Raw genomic sequence first — 22202 nt, 5'->3', positions numbered from 1 at the left:
CATACTCCCATTATGAGTAAAAAATGTTGCAACAAAAACTTTCAAAAATAATTTTGTTAAAAAGTATAAATGTATATTTGCGCATGCATAGAAATTACATGTTTATCGGCTTAACGCCTGCCAAGTTCCAATTCTTTCCAATTTTGACTCCTTAGTACATATTTTTAAGATAATATAACCAAATCAAATTTGTGCCACGGATTCAAATCCCCAATATATGAAGTTTCAAATCTGCAGATCAAAAATTTAGAAAGGAGTTTGGTAGAGATTGGAATTCCATCCTTCCTCAACCCCCAATATCATTAAAGAATGCTGCGTGATTCTGTAAATAAATTTATGCATGTAGAAAATGACGTACTGTAACTGGATCTTCAAGGGGAGTTTTTATTTCATCAAAACGCGGAAAGACATTGCCCCGACAGGCGAACCACATGAGACGTTCAAAGGCTGGCAGCCTTTCACGGTTTATGGCCCCAGTTATAAATCTGAAAATAAAAAAAAAATTATCAGAAAGTTTAACAGTACATAAAGGTAGGAAAAAAAAAGCCTATATATACCAAGACAACACCTGATTGGGTCAGCTAATATATATTACAATAGAAAAATGTGAGCATGAAAAGTAATATGGTTAAGCTTAAACATGAAAAAGTAAAGGACTAGTTGTTAAAACTGGAAAAAAAGCAAGGACAAGATATTCTAGTAAAAAATATAACTTTATAACTTAAAATATTGCAGCATTAAGAATTGATTATATATCGTAATGTTATAAATTGAATTATTAAAAAATTCTTAATGCTGCAATATTTTAAATTATAAATTTATATTTTTTACTTGAATATCTTTTCCTTTCCAGTTTTAACTAGTTTTTTTTTTACTTTTCCATGTTTAAGCTTAACCATATTACTTTTTATGCTCGCATTTTTCTATTGTAATCCATGATTTTTCCAAGCTTCCAATAAATTCACTTGTTCTTTGCTTAATTTCAGTCTTATTTTTTGCCCCCATAATCACATATGTAATAACAATGTACAGCACTTGTTTGCATTCAATAAAATCCCCCCCCAATTATCTCCCTTTCAGGCTTTCATTCTGTTTTACTTGTTACTTCTCTTTTCGTGACAGCAGTGAATTAGTAGCAACAGTAGTCGCTGAAGCAACGTGGTTGCTATGGAAAGCAGTCATAAAAAGCATTGCTTACCTCCTTACATATTTTTATGATTTTGAACACCAGAAAATTCATAACTTTTGTTTTACTGAACGAAAATTGAAAATTTTTTTTTCACAATATAGCTGGGAACGTAATCTATAAACTGTTATAATTGTTTGAAAAATGAGCGAGTGGTGAAGCTTTAAAGCAGTTCTAAATTAATAAAATGCCATACATTCAAACACAGTAGTGTTTGAATGAGATATATATATATATATACACACACACACACACACACACATATATATATATATATATATATATATATATATATACATACACCAGGCAAAATTGTAGTAGTGTTTGAATGAGATATATATATATATATATACATACACCAGGCAAAATAGGAACACAGATTATTGTTATTGAATCCTGTGGTATTGATTCTTACAAAATACTTTTTCGAGGTAATATATTTATATAAGATAATCCCAGCCATAAGGGAATAGCTGGATATACTTGATAGAGCAAATGAAATTTATATTTTTTTTTTTTTTTTTTTAAATATTTTAAATTTAATTCAGAAAAATATAATTTTTTTTTAAAACAAAAATTATTTGAACAAAGATTACAATTCAGAGTACTTTCCTTAACCCATGGATTTTCAATGTAGGCCCATCTCCTCAGAGTAAAAGTCATTAGCAAATTATTAAATCTGGTTTGAAATAATTTTGCTATTCAGTACATACAAATTATGGTATCCAAGTATAGTGGGAATCTTTGAATTGAGTGGGTTAGGGTTAGGGTTGAGTGGGATGATGTTAGAATCCAAGTTAGATGAAGAAATACACATTGAATGTAAATTCCAATTTTTTATGCTAAGCCCATGAGTTAAGGAAAGTACGTTGAATTGTATTCTTTGTTCAAATAATAAATTTCTGACTATGCCTTAATCTGTTAAATAGAAAAAAAATTCTCTTTGGCTTGTGGCCTGAACTGATTCAGACGTCTTTTGGGGGTGATTTCCATAGTAACATCTAACCTACCCAAGTTGAACAGCAGAATTCCCAGATGCCATCGCAGTGTTGTCCGCCATCATCGAGTAATGATCTTCCATGTACGTCTGTGGTTCGTGTGCATGCTGCAAAGGAAAAACAGTTCAAATGTCAAACAAATATATATATATATATATATATATACACACACAATTCTGATCCCAGATGGCTGCCTAAACAAATGCGCAATGCTGGACCTTCTATTAATTTTCTTTTTCCAAACATATTATAATGCATTTTTCTATCTAAGTAAAAAAATTTCTATTTTTCTGAGATGTATATGCATGAGAAGATTCAATATTGGCATAATAATAATCGATTGTTTCTGCATAACAAAACGGATCTAAAATATATACCAAATTTTTTTCACCTACTGAAAGAGTTGTTTGATGAAAAAAAAAAAAAAAAAAAAAAAAAGCATTTAGATTTTGGAATGTAGCTATACTGTTTATATATATATATATATATATATATATATATATATATATATACACACACACATACTAGAAGCTGAGTTCAAATCTCACAACCGGTAATAATTGTCACTTCCTGCACCAATGATTGCGAAAGCATGGAACACTGGTGTTTGTAGGTGTCAAAATAATTATCAATATCTATAAGTCCCTTTAGGATTATTAAAGTCGAGCCCTATCTGGGAAATAAAACACAAAAAGGCAATCAACTATCATAGTGCAATGTTCATGACTTCCACTCATTTGAACTCTGACTGCTTTACTGTTGTGTCCACATTTGGAATTTATAGGCGTTTAATTTCCCTTAATTCTTTTAGCAAGTAATGCTGGCTCGGAGGTTACATCCTAGCAAATGAAGTCCAAGGTAACTTTGTAGTCGAGTTCGAATCTCCCGACCAGTAGTATTTGTCATTTCCTGCACTGATGATTGCAAAAGCATGAAACAGTGTCTGTAAGTATAAAAATTATTAAATACTTTTTCATTTATATTTAAATAAACATTTTTAATATCACGACACAACCATGGCAATGTTTCGGTGAATTTGTTATGAATAACTAAAGACCTCACCAGACGATAACAGTTCTCTTTCAGAAGATAAAATCCTCAATGTGGTGTTCAACAAAAAGTTGAATTGTATAAAAATTACATTTTAAAAAGTCACAAAGTGTCATTAAATGTGATGCCAGTGAAAAATACAGAGATGCCGCGTTTCCATCAGGAAAATATCAATTATCAATACAAAAACATCAAATAAAATATGCATCAAGTGTGCTTGAAAGCCAAATTACAACACCATTTTATGAAAATATTTTACTTGTTTGAAATTTATCTATATATATAAAAGCGAAAATGTATGTATGTATGTATGCTTTTCCTCGATGTCCACAAAAGGCTTCTTTCAGAGAAGCGCTCGCTCGCTTCAGAACTTCATAAAACTTTTTATATCATCTATAAATTGTAATATCTCGCAGTTAACCACGGAGCTCGCCTGTCTATTTAATTTTATTGACTTTCAAACGTTAATTATTCCACATTTCCCGCATCGGCACGCGTTACATTCGGTTTTCGGTATAAAAAAAAGCGAAACTCGACTCTAATCACAGGCCCAGAGCCAGTGGTCTCTAGAGAGCTAAGTAACGTTTGGTCAATGTCGACTTCGTCATATCAGATGGTAGCTTTCATTTCAAGACGAGGGAGCGGGTTTTTAAAAACAAACAAACCAATTTATCGACCTCATTAAAAACTGTCCCGCACAAAATGCTAACTGCTGAATAGCTATCGCCGTCACGTCAATCAAAAACGTGCACCTGTTTTGTTTTTTTTTCACACTTTACTATTTTCCAACTGCGCGTCGTCAAGGCTTTTTTTTTTTTTTTTTTCACACTTTACTATTTTCCAACTGCGCGTCGTCAAGGCTTTGTTTTTTTTTTTTCACACTTTACTATTTTCCAACTGCGCGTCGTCAAGGCTTTTTTTTTTCACAGGCACCTGTTTTTTTTTTCACACACACCTACAAACACCCGGGCAACGGCGGGTACCCCTCGCTAGTCTATATATATAAAAGGCAAAATGTGTGTGGCCATTTCGTGTATGTCTCGCAAAGGCTTCTTTCGCACGCGCTCCCGGGGTCGTTACTAGCGCTTAAAACTTTATATAGGTCCTATATAATAATATCTAGGATTTAGGAAAGCGCATAGCGTATAGATTTATTTACATCGACTTTTACAAAATTATTGCTATTTTGGCTTCTCACGTGTTGATTCGGCTGTTTCGTATAAAAAACGAAACTAATTCAAAGTTAACAGCGTTCTCGGCATCGCGCCGGGAAACATCCAGAAGCAATCAGCTTTGATCAATGTTCAGTTGCTATTCAATCTGGACAATTTGGAGCTGGTTTCCCCCTCCCAACATCTGTTGGGGGGAAAAACAGTCAAATTGCGTGACTTCTAGTTGACCTTCTTAATTAGGTCAAATGGAAGCAGCAGAGTTAACTTTTATTCCGCACGCCTGTTTTTATAGTTAAATAAATAAATTCAAACCCGTGTACGTTGTATGTCGCGGTGGCCTAATGGTTAACGTCACCCGGTTTTTTTTTTTTCACACATTAATTTCCAACTCAAGGGTACGGGTTCGATTCTCATACTCACCTACCAAAACATATTTTCTTTATTATTTAAACCACCCCCCCCCATAGTTTTGATTTACCTCAAGACACCCAGGCATCGCCGGGTACCCCCCGCTAGTTTAAATATATTTCAGAGTCAAACTCCATCCTCAGTATTTCTTTTTTTTCTTCTTTTTTGCCATGCTGTAAAGTTGGAGAAATAAAAAGTCAGTAGTAAAGATCCGTGCATTGTCTCTCAGCGGTTGTATTCCGAAATGTCGGGAACGGTGTGTTGGCAACGTGAAATTTACATCAGGGGTGTGAGTTCCGTTACGAATTTCAAACAAGAACTCACACCTCTGACGATAAAAACATCAATCGATCATTTTCTGAATCTTGAAAAATTATTATTCCCCTAACAAAAGGTAATGATTTTAAAAATAAAATATATTTTCTTCGCACAAATGAAACAATTCTGAATTTTTGAGATGAGGATTGATAATCTGCCATTTTGGGAGGAATTATTCGAACTATTGTTCTCATCTTGAGTGTTATTTTCACATTTTGGCCAGTGTAACCTTCGACGGATGCCTCTTGTCGAACTCCGGAAATAAATAAAGGGTTCCGTTTGAAATCCTATGTAAATTCTCAAGTTCAATAACGATTCCCAAGTTCGACAAGAGACACCTAAAGGTCAGAGGTTACATTGGCTGAAACATGAAAATAATACTCAAGAAACGAGAACAGGAGTCAAAAAAAAAAAAAAAAAATGCGCTTGTATCTTTGTCCATCAAAGATTCAGCTAGTCTGAATAAAATTACAACAAAATGTACTAAGACGTTAAAAGGAGAAAGAAAAAAGGGGGAGGGAATTTATCCAGTTTTATCTCAATATTCGATTGATTGATACCGTTGAGTCTCGAAAGACAAAGGATACCCCCTATAGGGGCAGGGTTGTGCAATCACCAACCACACCTCTCCTGAATCAGCATTGCTTGAGTCTAGTGGCAAGGAGACGTCCAGGACAACTGGAAACAATATCAAGACAAGTGGAGAGCAAATATGGCTCCTGGAAGTCCCAAATCACTCATTTGATATTGGACAAGCTCATCATTGCTAAACTTTAGTGATTTGACAGGAACCGACGTGTCAAACATGATGATGCCGTATATTTATTACCTCAACATTAAAAAATTATAATTGCACAAAAAATTTGTGTACTTACCTGTTAGGTTAAAAAAGTGGCTCACTTAAATTTATGCAAATTCATCCAGTATTTTTGTTTTTATAAAATAAAATTTGATCGGTAAATGATTTCTAGCTGGTATTATTATGATGAGAGTGTGCTGAATTTATGTCTCTTTGCTGTTGATCTTAATGTAAGCACAAAATGGCAGACAAGACATTTTGTCATTAAAATGTTTTTTTTTTCTCATAAAAAAAAAAAAAAAAAAATGAATTTGCATAAATTTTAGTGTACTGTGTTTGATTAAACAAGTGAGTAAATATTAAAATATTTATGCCATTTTGTTAATTTTCTTTTTACGAGCAGTTTTTAATATTGGGGTGAAACTGGATAAGAACCATTTTTTTTGTTTTATTACCTTTGTTGGTCCTTCTGCAGTTTACAAACCATACTGTTTTATTTTTGTTAGATATAATTTCAAGTAAAATTCAATTTTTAGAGTATCTTTTGTTTATTAAATTGTTAGGTGAAAGGCTGCTTATTCAGATTAGCACATATAACGATAAACAAAAATGAAGAAAAATTTATATTGTACCTACTTGTCACGGAATGCAGGTAGCATATTCCAAAAGTCACAAAATTTGATCAAGTAGTTTTTTTTTGTTATTTACGAAAAACAAATTTGCCGGGTTTTTTTTTTTTTTACAGATAAGTGACAAACTCAGCCATATTTTTCTAGAGTACATATGGGGAAGTAATCAGTGGTTATTTTGACAGTTTCCACATGCATTAGGGTTATCTGCCATTGTTCACCAATTTGTTGAGTTAATTTTTTTTTCACCTTCATTGAAACAGTAAAACTTTATTTGAATAAAAAACAAAAAACTACTTGATCAAATTACATAAGTTTTAGTATTTTTCATCTTCGTCCCCTGACTAGTACATACATCATACAGACTTTTCTGTATTTTCTTTAATTTTAATTGCCGCCATAAGTGCCAATCTGAATAAGCACCATTGAAAGTACAGAATCAGTGTCAGCAACACTTTGCGGTTTGAGATTTTAAAAGTATTTAGTTTCTAACATCATTGCCCATTGGTTTTAGCAGTAAACTTCCCTTCTGGTTTGCCCAATCAGAGACCATCTCTCAGGCAAGTTGACATGACACAGTTTATAAAAGCTTAAACCTATGCCAATTCCCTCTTTTTTTCCTGGATCTTGGACTGACAACTCTACGTGGCAAGGCCTAACTCCCAAACTATTCTCTTAGGGCGCTACAAAATACACTGTGGGCCGGGTCTGATTAAAGACAAAGAAACAAAGAATACAGCATGGCTACCACCAGATTTGGACTTCAATATGGTACACAAATGGGAACTTCTGCATTTACTGAGCTGCAGATTGCACAAAGTTTTTCGGGTATGCTCAGCTGCTGATGGGAATAACCAGAAGCAGCTGATTGCAAAACATTAAATTTCTAAGAGAAACTGCGGGCAAAACTCCACAACTCCACACTCTGCGGGCAAAACTCCACATTCTGCGTGCAAAACTCCACACTCTGCGGGCAAAACTCCACAACTCCACACTCATTCAAGTTAATTTGCACACAACTACATAAGTAGCACACCTTGTTCCTCTGCTCGCTTCATGTCCATTTTTATTCACCTGTCTCATTTGCATAGAAATGGTGACAGTCTGCATCACTCACATGGCCATCAACTGTAAAACCAACTGGGTGTTGCAATTTTAGCCTTTCTTTCCTTTTTTTCAGTTACACAACCAACCTTTTATAGCACGTACACATACTAGCCATGTAAGTTACAATTTCCCCTACAGTTTTATAAATGTCAGAATAAGGTTCTTGTTTTTTCAATTCTACTAAAATAATTTTTTTTAAAATACAAAAATAAAAAATAAAAGCCTCTCTCTTCTGTTAAGAATGAGTTTCTAAATAACATTATTTCACGGTTCATAAACTGCAAAAGTGCCCCTTTGTTAATAAATGGAGAGTGAGTGAGTGATTGTGTTTGCTTAACGGCATTTCAACCTCTGGGGGTCATTTGATGCCAAGAAAATTTAATTGACAAAGAAAATTTAATTGACAAAGAAAAGGTTTATTGACAAAGAAAATTTTTAATTTAAGAAGTTTATCTTCAGAAGCAAGATGCTTTAAATTTTCCGAAAAGTTTGTTTTCAAATGTAAAGAATTTGTTTTTCTAGAGAAGAATGTTACTAGATTATTTTATAGAAGTTAAAATAAATTTGTTTCTTTGAAGTACTTTAAAATTTGTTGAGACTCCAGTTCTTGGAATACTTTTAATAAATGGAGAGAGTGACAGAGACTTTATAAAAAAGAGCGCAGATTCAAAAAAACATTCAATGAGTGAGCTAGAACCCCAGATAAGGTAAAACTGGCAAAGTGTAAAAAAAAAAAAAAAAAACTTACCGCAGCAAAGAATCCTTGCACCTTCATAAGAACTTCTTTCAATTCAACAAGGTTACAATAATTTTGTTTCAACGCAATGGCATTTACATTCACCTCTCGCAATTCAGTCTCCATTTTTTCCAAAGAGGCCTACAAAAAAAGAATCGAAAGTGCATTATATATTATTCAATTGGAATTACTGAGACGGGTATTATTTATTCATTTATTTATTGCGGACTATTATCCTCATCTTTCTTAGTTGGTGTTTTGCAATGTTTCGGCCAACTATTCCTCTGGCCTTCGTCAGGTGGTAACTGCGACGGAATAGGAACTCCTAATCTCCTAACTGCATTCTCAGCAATTACTGCCTTCCATAGTTGTTGTCGTCTCACCACGTTTTTGGCCAAGTAAGCCTTTGGCCAGCTTAGAGTAGGATTGAAACCACTATCTTCAGACAATTCTCATCGTGGTGCAGTGGATAAAGACGTTGAATCTCTACGGTTCCAAGTGAGCATTGTCTGAAGATAGCGGTTTCAATCCTACCCAAAGCCGGCCAGAGGCTTACTTGACTAAAAACGTGGTGAGACGACAACTATGGAAGGCAGTAATTGCTAAGGATGCAGTTAGGAGATTCAGAGTTCCTATCTCATCACGGTTACCACCTGATGAAGGCCTGAGAAATAGTTGGCCAAAACGTCGTGAAATAACTAAGATGAGGATAATAGTCCGCAATAAATAAATTCTTTATGTACTTCATGAATTCCCGTCATTTACTTTAATCGACAACTCTCACGTGTCAGGAAGGCCTGTGTGAACAACAACGATAAGTTTATAATCCTTCCATGCGGATATTTGCTTCTCCACAAAAGCAAAATGTGACACAAGGTCGTTTTTAATATGAGGGAAAATCATCTCCCCAAAAGGAGGCATTCTGGGAGTAGGCAAAAAAGAAAATTCCCTTAGTATAGAAGGGTTACCCCTACATTGACCAAGGACAAATTAACTTACGTATAAGAACAGATATTACACCATGTTCTTATATATTTAGTTTATTGAAACTCAAATCAAACGATCATTACAATACTGAAAACATTAAGGAATATAATTTAATATGATTTACAACAAGCTTAAGCATGAAGCCCTAAGAAATTGGAGGTTGGAGGGGATCATATTAATCCAGAAATACTAAATCCATATATTACTAATCCATATAATCCATAAATTCTAAATCCATAAATTACTAATCCATATTAATCCATAAATTACTACTACATATTAATCCATAAATACTAAAATCCATATTAATCCATAAATTCTAAATCCATAAATTACTAATCCATATTAATCCATAAATTACTAAAATCTATATTAATCCATAAATTACTAAAATCTATATTAATCCATAAATACTAAAATCCATATTAATCCATAAATTCTAAATCCATAAATTACTAATCCATATTAATCCATAAATTACTAATCCATATTAATCCATAAATTACTAATCCATAAAATACTAATCCATATTAATCCATAAATTACTAATCCATAACTTTGTATCGACAGATACCATAATACTTAGTTCGCTGTACCTCGTCATAAAGGTACATAAAAAATTTCAGCCAGATCTGCTCAGTAGTTTCTGAGAAAAAGTGAAACGGATAGACTAAGAGAAATATATAATTCACACGGATCATAGTTTTGTTTTTAGTTAAAGTGATCTTTCATTGCAAAAGAAAACAAATTCGTACACAACTTGTTTACTTTATTTCTGGCTAACGAAAAAAAAAAAAACTCTGGGTAGCATCAGAACGGATATTACATTTTGTTCAGATTATAATTAGCGGTTCCCATATCATGTTAAATTCTATACTAGGTCTACTTAGTAACCGATTGTCACCCAGTATATGTTCTGCTTCTTTGAGTCGTCTTACTCTCCACCGTTTTTCTGTCTATAATTTTTACCTCATCCCATAACGGTAGATGGCTTCCCTTTTCCCTTCAAATGTGGTCAGCCATACCCGACTTTTCAGTCTCCTAACATGTTACAGCTTTTCGATGTTTTTTCTAATCGTACTTTTAGTGGACAACATGTCTCACCTTGGTATAGTTTTCCACATTTATATGGAATCTCATACACACAGTTCTTGAACAATTGTTATATACTGGTTGGTATGGCGGTGACGTCTATTTTATTAGCACCAAGCCTGTATTTTCACTATCCGAGATTTTGGAATATCTCGATAGATATAGAGATAGTTCGTTTGACATTGATGCATATATGTTTGTTGTAAGTCGTCTAGTGAATGGAATGACCGCTGTTCATTTACCAATGAATAACGAGACGCTTTGTTATAAAACAACTTTGTTTATTTAATAAACATTCATATACACAATCGGCGGTAGAGGTGGTGGTGGAGATAGTGTAGGTGGAGAGGGTGTGGTTGCGACCGTGACAGGCAGTTGAGCGTCGTCTGTCCTCCCTTTTCTGCTGTCACATTCTGACTGACTTGACTCTTGTTTATCATTTCTTTTTATGAATTTTCCCGTTAACCAATTTACGTCATCAACCCACATTCTGACCCTGTCGATGTTTGCTTTTGGTCTTACTTGCGGCCGAATTACGTCATCTTATTCCCGGGTTTCATTTTTGTCGGTCAGGGTTTAAGTTCATCCGAACTTTGCTCCATTCAACGGTCTGACCCATAAACCGACTTGCGTCATAAGTCCAGGTCATCCAATTCCAGGTTGCATTTTTGATGGCCCGGATTTCCAGTTCATTCGCACCTCCCCTCTCTCTATTACACAATTATATATATATTATTAAATAAACAACTGAAATATATTTTCTTCTTATATATCAATCTTTATATAAGAAGCTCAATGTAATTACAGAGCAATATAGAGAATAAACAAAAAAAAAAAAAAAATTATATTCCAAAATTCATGATGTTGACCATCTTATAATTTATTCCTTTAATTCAGTTGACTTATACAATTCTTGATAGTATCCGTTTTGTAGTGCAAAATCAATCACGAAATTATTATCCTTCACGACTGATACATTTTTTATTCTTGTTACTGATGAGAGTGCCCCTTTTGTTGGGGGTGGGGGAGCTGGTTTCCTCCCACATTAAAAACCGACCTTGTGTCTAACTCTGCCCTTGTGGAGAGGCAAGTAAAAAAAAAAGAAAATAAGATAAATGTACAAAATGTTTAACGATTTTTTCAATTTTGATCCCTTCAAAACTATTTTACCCGACTAAAGACCGATAAAAAAAAAAAAACGGCCCATAAAAAATCCAATCGTTTGAGGTCCCTAGAAGCTGCGCGACTTTTAGTTTCGGTGGAGATAGAGTTTGAAAATATGGAGACAAACAGACAGACATATAGCCGTTTATCTATCTATCTTTTTCTCTCTCTCTCTATATATATATATATTTCTATAGAAATATTTTCTTATTATATATCAATCCTTATATAAGAAGCTCAATGTAATTATAGAGCAAATATAGAGAATAAATGACAAAATGTTATATTCCAAAATACATTATGTTGACCATCTTATGATTTATTCCAGTTGACTTATACAATTCTTGGTAGTATCTGTTTCATAGCGCAAAATCAATCACTAAATCATATCAATCAGTGAATCTATTATAAGGGCATAATAGATTCACTGATTGATTTTGCGCTACAAAACAGATACTACCAAGAATTGTATAAGTCAGCTGAATTAAAGGAATAAATTATAAGATGGTCAACATCATGAATTTTGGAATATAATTTTTTTTTTGTTTATTCTCTATATTGCTCTGTAATTACATTGAGCTTCTTTAATAAGGATTAGTATATATTATAAGAAAATATATTTCTACAGAAATATATATATATATTCCTTCTCATTCGTGTATATATATATATATATATATATATATATATAAATAATGTGTGTGTGTGTGTGTGCATACATATATATACATTAGTGTACTTGGGAAAAAATCAATGGTAAAAGTGATATTCTCCTGAAGGTTAAAGGTTCAATTTTCAGTGTGGGCAACATAAATGGAATTAAGAATTACTTAGGACGTCTAGTCATGGCTGATGGAACGAGAGCATGCTGTGAATTAAATAATGGATTTCGTTTGAAATTCCATTCAGATTTCCTGAGTTCGACAAGATACACCTGAAGAGAGGTTACATTGATCGAAACGTTATGAAAATAACGCTCAAGTAGTCTAAAGAATCCAAATAATACGAATAATCAATCCTCATCTCAAAAATTGAACATTTTTATAAAGCGTCCATCTAGGCTGGTGCAGCAATCACTAGTCTCTCCCTTTTGGACTGGGTTCAAAAACAGAATTTCCAACAAACTCCATCACAAACTGCCCACTCAGTTCAAACCTCTGTCGCAACCCTGCACTTGTTTTACAAATACTTCCACAAAACATACTCCGATGAATTCGCTGTACTTTTATCTACCTCTCAAAAGAAAATATTGAAAATCTACCTGGCTGAAGAAGATTGGAGATTAAATGCTGTGAATTAAATAAAGGGTTCCATTCGAAATTCCGTCTAAATTCCTGAGTTCAACAAGATACACCTGAAGAGAGGTTACATCGACCAAAATGTCTTGAAAATAACATTTAAGATGAGAATAGTAGTCTGAAGAATCCAAATAATATGGATAACCAATCCTCATCTCAAAAATTCAGAAACGTAATAATCTCTTGTCCTTCTGCTGGAATGTTAATAGATATCACTTAAGATAATCAGCTGCTAATCTATGAACATAAAAAACGGTACTTGTACAGTTTAATCAAGACATTAAAAAATGAAAATATTGAAAAAAGTTTGAATTGTACGTATCTGTTATGGAATGAAGTTCTCCGAAAAAAATTTCACTTAATTTCATCAAGTAGTTTTTGTTTTACAGCGAAAAAACAATTTGTTATGATACTAAGCAAAAGGTTCGATTTTTAGGAAGAAAAGCTAGTTATTAAAGATGGGGAGGGAGTGTCGGTGCTTTAACTGCAGTTATCTCACCATGGCATTTCTACAATCCAAACAAAAATTTTTTAAAATCCAAGATGTCTGCCTTCAACAAGCTGTCACGTGTTTTTCTGCTGTAAAAAAAATACTTGATCAAATTAAGTGAAATTTTTTTCCGGAGATCTTCAATTCAAAATGGATACGTACAATATAACCATTTATTCGATATTTTCATTTTTTAATGTCTTGATTAAACTGTACAAGTACCTAAAAAACTGAATGATCAGAAAGTCCGCCATCTGGTATGAATATTAATTTTTTAAGTGCTTTAAGTGGTTTCATCTCTTTCGGAATGAATCCTTGTTTAGAGAGGCAAACACTATACCAACTAAAAAAAACAAAACAAGTTCTGGTTGGTCAAACCCAAGCATTGCAACCAACTTAGCACACAGCATTGCGCATGCTCACAGCATTACAGTAATTCAAAATGAATTTTTTCTAACCTACAAATCGATTAATGTCAGCAACATCGATATTCCATAAAAAAATATTGCACATATTTAAAGTATTACAGTAATTCAAAATGAATTCTTTCTTCCAAATCTAAAAAAAAAAAATAAAAATAGATAAAAATGGATCAAATCTATACACCATAACATCGACATCTGTTATAAGTTTTAAAGATTTCTCAAAAGAATAGTGTTATAATAATTGGAAATTAATTCTTACTTCCAAATCTACCATTTCCTTTGGTGGGGGAGCCCTTGGGGTAAAATCACTTTTGTCTGGTTTTAGACCCTCTGTATGCATTTCTTTCTCAATATAACCTGGAAAACAAAAAAAATTATTTTTTTTAATTAAAATTCTATAAGTAAATATTATTCTTTAACGAGATGTGACAAAAAGACAATTGTAAGAAAAATAAAAGTAATCAAATATTTTTTTCTTATTTGATTCATATTAAAAAAAAAAAAAAAAAAAATCCCCAAATTTAAAAAAATAAATAAAAGACTTAATAGATTCTACTTTTTATAAAGATTTTCTAGTATTACGTTATTGTGTTACAAAATTCAAATAATTTGCGAAAAAAAAAAAAAAAATTTCTCGGATGAAAATTGTGACTGACTAAATTCGTTTTGTTTTTATTTAAAAAATAAAGAAAAACACTTATTCATTTTTTATAAAGATGAAAAAAAAATGGCAAACTGGGTTGAAAGAAAGTCACAGTCTAAGAATTTACCAAAAATAATCACGACTGTGGCTAAAGTATTCTTGTTATTTAAATAAAAATTTTACGATGACAGACCTAGATTACTCAGGTAAAAGGGAATATTTTAGTAAATATCTGTTTAGGTACAGACTTAAAGATATTTGTCAAAAATAACCTCTGAGTGAACTTGTTTAACTGTTTTGTTTTAAAATATTTTATGCTGACAGACCCAGTCTGTGTCGAAGTTGCTTTAATCAACAGTAGGAGGCAATTAGTCGTACATATTTAGTAAAACCCGAAAGATGTGTGGGGGGGGGGGGTTCAGATAGTGCCGTGTCGGTGCTTTGTACATGTTTACATTCCCAAACCATTATTTACATTTTTGTGAGTCTTCCGGACGTTCAAGCAAAGACGGGAAAGACGTTATGTATGTAAAGTTATTTATTTGTGCAAGTTATTTCCAGTAATTAAGATTATCAGTATTTACGTGTTTGCTTATGAATAGTTCAAATGTTTGTATTTCTTTTTTTTTTTTTTTTTTAGCACTAGTGCCTCATGTGGAGAGCGATGCCATTTTTGTAAACTTTTAGAAGTGTTCGTTTGTCTATGAATTAGTTTCATTCTGGAATATGAAAATGTCCAATCTCAGCCAATTAGAAAGGGCGGAACATTGCTAGGGAGCCATTATTATTTAGTATTCGGAAATCAGAAAGAATATGTTATGTCTATGTTTGTCTTAGCTAGTTACGGAGGGTGTAATCACACTATACTTGAAAAATGTAAAATAGGACCGATGACAACTGGTAGTAGTGGTAGGACTAAATATCTAGAGAGAAAAGTAGAGACTCCTTCTTAAGATGTTGTGATTGTGATACTCGTCAGATGGAATGTAGCATTTTAATATCATGGCTGAATGTATCTGTGATAGTAGTCAAAAGCTATGTATAATAATAAGTTAGAAGTATTAAATTTGTATGTGGCATCTAGTGTTGCAAACCCATGATACTTTGGTACAGAGGAGAATTTCCGCAGTAAAATTATTATATAGGAGATAAGTTCACTTATACATACATAATAAATAAATATATATATATTATCAAAGAGCAAATCTTTAATAAAGCAAAACTAATCAAGATAAGAAAAGCTCAACACTATTAAGAGGAGCAAACAATAAGATTAAATGAAAGACGAGGAATAAAAGTTATATATAACTTTAACCCCATAAGAGCAGATGTTCTTGGTCTTCAGGGATAACCATGATAAAAGAGGCTGGCCGAGAGAGAAATCCATCAAAATTTCCAACAGAGACGAGATGGACCAACCAACCGCACCATCTCCCCTCTTCTTTTTGAGTTGGTGTTGTGCCTAAATTTTTTGTTCATTTTCCCCCAATTGTATTTTTTTCTTGTGAATAAAAAATTTAATATCTCAAAGTGTAGTATCTGTTCTTCAGATGTTGCACTTTAATTTCTTGTTCTCTCTCAGTGGAGAAGAAATCCTTCACGACTGACAATTAATTTTTGTTCCTTTTCTCCACGTTAAAAAAAACGACCCTGGTGCCTAACTGTTCTGTGAGGAGGCATTGTAAATAAGAACTTTATATTATCAGAACAATAAGGAAATGTTACCTTAACTTATTTCTCAGCTTTCATTTATACACTAGCAAGGAGACCTGACATTGTCTAGAGTTGAATGAGGATCAACAAACGTCCCACCCTCCCATACTTTTATTGTCATTGGAATTGGTGAAATCTCCTATTTTTAAATCAAATCAGTTGATTGCCTGCTCTAATTAGGGGTCCCCCCCCCCTAACTGCAATGTACTGTGAGGAAGCTTCACGTGCCTCCCCGTAGTGACAGTTCATTATACATTCTAATTTACATTGCACTGTAGAGAACATACTGTCGATTTTATAACATTATCTATATATAATGGCTTCACTTCAAGTTTAAAATGCAAAAGTCAAGTATCATGGTTCAATCTATATATCTAGAAAAGTGAATATGTGTGTGTGTATGTACATTTCCCTACGCAATAACTCTGTCAATTTTAAGTCTACAGACTCGAAATTTGATATACAGAGTACTGAGATTTGGGAAAATCTTTGTGATCGGTTTTCAGCCAGAAATTTGGCTGTTAAGGGGTCAAAATTCAACGATTTGACCTTTGAGAACTCTACCAAACTCCTCCGTCAATTTTGGATCTAAACACTTGAAAATTTAGATATAGGTTCCTTGGACATGGATCTAACTTAATAACTTGATTTGAGCCCAGAACAATAACTGCTAAGGGGTCATAATAGGGGTCAAAGTTAAAAAAATTGACTGCTTTTTTTTTTTTTGCTCAACATACACCTCCAAACACCCGGGCAATGCCAGGCTGAAATGCTAGTTATGTTCTAAAAAGAAACATTCATTTCAAACGCACCCCAGTCTTATAAAAGAATCTACAGTTGATTTTATAGGCTGGGCTTTTCTACTTTCCTGTTGATAAAACTTCTCAAATGCACTTGTGAAGTTAGGTTGTATAAAAGTGTTAACAAAATCAAATTTCCTTCTTTAATCAGATTTTTTTCGATTATCAATTTTCGATACTAATCAGACGCATTCCAATACAAAACCTATGCAAGAACACTCTCGGACACATCAAGTACCTTCATGTGAAATTAAAATAAAAAATTTGGCCGAGCTGTTTCCAAGTCCATAAGGAACAAACACGTACAAAGTTCCTTTTATATAAAAAGTAAAGATATAGTAATAAGTAGTAAAGTATTACAAGTGCACGCCTGTGGAACTCTCTTCCATTTGCCTGTTTCCCACCTCACTACAACTTGGAGGTCTTCAAGTTCAACATAAACAAATTCCTGATGAACCGCCCCCTTAAGTAAGACACTTTATCAAATCTCCAATACTAACGATTACTAAGATACTATCCCAGTGATTACTGTACACGCAATAACCCTTATTCTCGAGTGGCTTCTGGGCCTTGATAAGTGATGACCTCCATGTAAAAAAAAGTTATACATCTAAATGTAACGTTATAGAAGGCGTTGTCATTTCTTTCTTCGTCTCGTCTGTCGACCCCATCGAAATGCCAAACAAATAAAAGAAATACTTTGAACTCATTTTTTTTTTTTTTTTGAGAGACGCTTACTTCCTGTCTGGGCTTTTCATTTTACATAATTTTTTACAGAATTGTCACCGGTTAGCAGAAATTTTCTGCCGTCTGCTCTTTGCTCCTGCTGTTCATATTGTCACGTCCTTCCCACTCCACCCTCTCTGTCTTACTGCCATGCTATCTCTGTGTGACATGACCAGTCCTGCTACCACCTACTGCTCCTCTCTCTATTTCACTGCAGCTACTGCTGTCTACGTGACATTGCCACACATTATGGTATATAAAAATAGGACTTCCCAAAATTTTTATACTAGAATCATCTACAAGGATCTGTGACATAATGGATAAAGTACGAAGTGCGATTCCGTGCTAAGTGACACTTTTCTGGATTGGTTGTTTTTGTTTTATGGCATATCAACCCTTTTCGGGTTATTTAATGCCGAATCCAAAGATTCGGAAGAAAAATTTTTTAATAGAATATATTTGTTGTTTTCAAGTCTGTTTCTATTTAACCCATAGTTGGGACCCTAACAGGTACTACCAGTCTGGGTCAGAGTGGACCTGGGAGCAATTGTAATTACAGGGTGGCTCCACACTCCGCAAGCTGGGGTCTCACCACTGGATATAGTTTAAGGTCATATCCAGGACTCACTTTTCTGGAGGTTGATGCCTTAATCCTCAGTGCATGCAAATACAATTGCAAATTACTTAAAGATTTCTACCTGGCCATGGCTGACTGAATGAGAACATGCTATTCCTGTGAATTAAATTAAGGGTTACATTTAAAATTCTGTGCAGATTCATAGGTCTTACAAAAAACAGCAAAAAAAAGGTCAGAGGTTATATCGACGAAAACATCCAAAATGGGAAAAATAGTATGAATAATAAACATTTTTTTTTTTTAATTTTAAAAAATTATTTTTAAAAGTTCAAATAAAAAAATTTTTTTTAATAAACTCTAGACTTTCTTTTAATTTTTAAAAATCCAAATTATCAATCTTCACCTCAGAAATTCTGAAACAACAACTTACGCATTTTTCTTTGCATTTCTTCGCATCGCCGCACTTCATTAACGAATTTCCTCTGGAATGCATTGACATGTGGATTCAGCTAAAAAAAAAAAAAAAAAAAAAAAAATTTAGATTATATTGAATTTAGACTGGATTAAGACTTAATTAAGGTCTGCTAGATCTGGAAAAACAAAAAAATTATTTTTCCTTTTCTCCTTCCCCTCTTCCTCCTTCCAATTATAACAATTTTTAATCCTAAATCTAAACAAGCCTAGTTTTCAAAATTAACCTTTATTTTGCTGACTTGAACGTTTTTTTTTTTTTTAATCTTAGTATAGGTCTTTATTTTTAATTGAATCCTTAAACGCATACGTGCAAATAATACTATACTTTGTATGAATCTACGATACAGGTGTGATTCACAATTTTTTAAACAAATTTTTCAATTTTTTTTTTTTTTTTTTTTTAAGATTGTAATGCTGGGTATGGAGCAGCCAAACCAGCTGCCAACATTGCCCTGCTTTTTATTGAAACCAACCGAGAGCTCTTTTTAGTATTCTCGTTCTTTTAAGTGCAATTGCGAGCCTATCCTTGTTTTATCGTTATTTCCATGGCAGGTGCTCGTCTGAACTGCAATCTCTGGTCCCCCCTCGCCAATCTTTCACGAAAAACACCCGTCTAGCTGAATCCACTGTGAAAAATTTCCCCCACTCTGTATCTGTGCCTAAATCAAAACGCGGATTCCATGAACAAAGCTTCTTTCTTAGAACTGCACACCTGTGGAAATCTGTTCCGTCTGCCTGCTTCCCTCCGGACTACAACTTGGATGTCTTCAAGTCCAATGTTAAATTCCTAATGAACTGCCCCCTTAAGTAAACACTTCATCAAATCTCCACACTAACGTAATGTACTTGCAATAACCCTTATCCCTGAGTGGCTTCCGGGCCTTGATAAGTGGTGATCACTGTGTAAAAAAGAAAAAAAAAAAATTTTGCATTTGGTTCACCAAGAATAGTAGTTAGGAAGGACTTCAGGTTTTTCTTATGCACCGTTTTGTGTTTCTGGATGTAAAACAATAAAAAAAAAAATGTTTTAAATGAATCAATAGAACATTTTTTTTCTGACTTCCTGTTATGTCAGAAGGTAATAAATACTATTAGCGACATGAATTATTTTATACCAAATACTTTTAGGAAATTAGTCAAAAGCAATTTATTATTTCTGCCTAAAAGGGAGAGACTAGTGATATATGCACCAGCCTAGCTTTGGCAACAATATTCCAGGCAAACAGTGGTTTTTGTAAAGATATAGAATACTGTTAAGTGGGAGTGATTTTTTTAGCATAGTAGAGAGCCCACCTTCTTTGCAGCAATCTTGGCAATGTCTTCAATGTATTTGTTCTAATTCATGTCGTCTGTGAATGTTAGATTGAGGAGTTTGAATGAACAGTTATCAGGAAGTACTTTGACAAATCCATGATTGTGTTACATCTGCCATTAATTGTAATAAAATGAACTGAGTTACTTCCCCTGACTTGATGCTGTATATGCATAAACTTAAAAGTGGAATCTAGAATACAAAAAAAAAAAAAAAAAAAAAAAAAAAAAATGTCAAACTAAATGCTTATACTTACAAACTTTCACAACCTTTTTTGTCTTTGAGAAGGTGAGAGGTTACATTGGCCAAAACGGGATGCAAACAGTAGTTTGAATAACACAAATATGTTTAAAATAACTTTATTTTGTAAATCCGTGTTCTAAAAATATTTTTATTTTGTAAATCCGTGTTCTAAAAATATTTTTATTTTGTAAATCCGTGTTCTAAAAATATTTTTATTTTGTAAATCCGTGTTCTAAAAATATTTTTATTTTGTAAATCCGTGTTCTAAAAATATTTTTATTTTGTAAATCCGTGTTCTAAAAATATTTTTATTTTGTAAATCCGTGTTCTAAAAATATTTTTATTTTGTAAATCCGTGTTCTAAAAATATTTTTATTTTGTAAATCCGTGTTCTAAAAATATTTTTATTTTGTAAATCCGTGTTCTAAAAATATTTTTATTTTGTAAATCCGTGTTCTAAAAATATTTTTATTTTGTAAATCCGTGTTCTAAAAATATTTTTATTTTGTAAATCCGTGTTCTAAAAATATTTTTATTTTGTAAATCCGTGTTCTAAAAATATTTTTATTTTGTAAATCCGTGTTCTAAAAATATTTTTATTTTGTAAATCCGTGTTCTAAAAATATTTTTATTTTGTAAATCCGTGTTCTAAAAATATTTTTATTTTGTAAATCCGTGTTCTAAAAATATTTTTATTTTGTAAATCCGTGTTCTAAAAATATTTTTATTTTGTAAATCCGTGTTCTAAAAATATTTTTATTTTGTAAATCCGTGTTCTAAAAATATTTTATTTTGTAAACTCATGTTCTTTTTTAGCTTAAAATATAAAAACACATAAGCATAGACCAACAAAACCCAGACTAGAACCAAATTTGAAAAAACAGATCCAACTACAGACAAACGATGGCAGAGGAAAAAATGATTGGAACATGAAGAACTAAAATAAAAACATACTAGCAAAACAGGGAAGACTTGGATAGTAGCATTTAATGCTACTAAGACTAAGCTACTTGCCTTTATTTACTTGAAACAAAGGCATTGAAGACATTGCCAAGACTTATGAAAAGATGAACTCTCTCTATCATGCAAGAAATCTATTCACACAAGAAATATGAAAAACTAAAACTACAATATACTAGTAAAACAGGGAAGACCGACACATGGATGGCAACATTTAATGCTACTAAGAATAAACTACTTTCCTTTGTTTCGAAGAAACATTTTCAACTACAAATTTCTATGAGTAATAATACTCTAAGAGCTCATCCTTCAAACTCTTCAGCTTAATATTCACACGCAACATGAACATTAAATATACAGAATAATTATGATGACACACCAGTTCTAGTTTGATCAAAGTTAAGCAACATTGTGCCTGGTCAGTACTAAAATGAGTAACCATTTGGGAATTCTAGATGCTGTATGTGCTCTCCGCTTATCTCAGCATTGTTTCCAGTCATCTAGCAGTTCTCCTTGACACTGGACTCGAGCAGTGCAGATTCAGGAAAGGTGTAATTGGAAATTGCGCAACCTTTGCCTCACAATTACACGTGCAGCTACCTTTACAGTGGGTATCCATTGTTTTTAAAGACTGAATGGAAGCAATGGTGAATTAGAACAAATACATTGAAAACATTGCCAAGACTGCTGCAAAGAAGGTAGGCTCCCTCTACCATGCGAGAAACCTATTCAGCCCTGAGAGTATCCTGCATCTCTACAGAGCCACCATTCACCCATGCATCAACAGGGTTCAAAAATGAGTCCCCAACAAAAATTGGAAACTAAACAAAAGGTTTCCAGCAGTAAATCTGATTTGTATGTGAAAAGATTTCTTCTCTGGTAAATAGTTTAGCTT

At 33.0% G+C, this 22202-nt stretch overlaps 1 protein-coding gene across 2 annotated transcripts in view; it reads right to left on the bottom strand.

The window, feature by feature from the left end:
• The window catches only part of LOC145268820 (V-type proton ATPase 116 kDa subunit a1-like), a 156073-nt gene that overhangs the window by 75305 nt on the left and 58566 nt on the right, over window positions 1–22202 (bottom strand). For both annotated transcript variants that reach the window (XM_080124461.1, XM_080124462.1), the window contains exons 3-7: window positions 18749–18827; window positions 14119–14216; window positions 8416–8544; window positions 2197–2291; window positions 359–485 (exon numbers count right to left, since the gene is read on the bottom strand). In XM_080124461.1, the coding sequence (XP_079980587.1) occupies window positions 359–485; window positions 2197–2291; window positions 8416–8544; window positions 14119–14216; window positions 18749–18827 (528 nt within the window). The remainder of the gene's footprint in view (window positions 1–358; window positions 486–2196; window positions 2292–8415; window positions 8545–14118; window positions 14217–18748; window positions 18828–22202) is intronic.

The sequence above is a fragment of the Euprymna scolopes genome, chromosome 44 (genome assembly GCF_053919585.1).
Source record: "Euprymna scolopes isolate OS-2025 chromosome 44, ASM5391958v1, whole genome shotgun sequence".
In the NCBI taxonomy this organism is placed as follows: Eukaryota; Metazoa; Mollusca; class Cephalopoda; order Sepiida; family Sepiolidae; genus Euprymna; species Euprymna scolopes.
The sequence above is the reverse complement of the archived record's forward strand: the minus strand, read 5'-3'. Positions and strand labels throughout refer to the sequence as shown.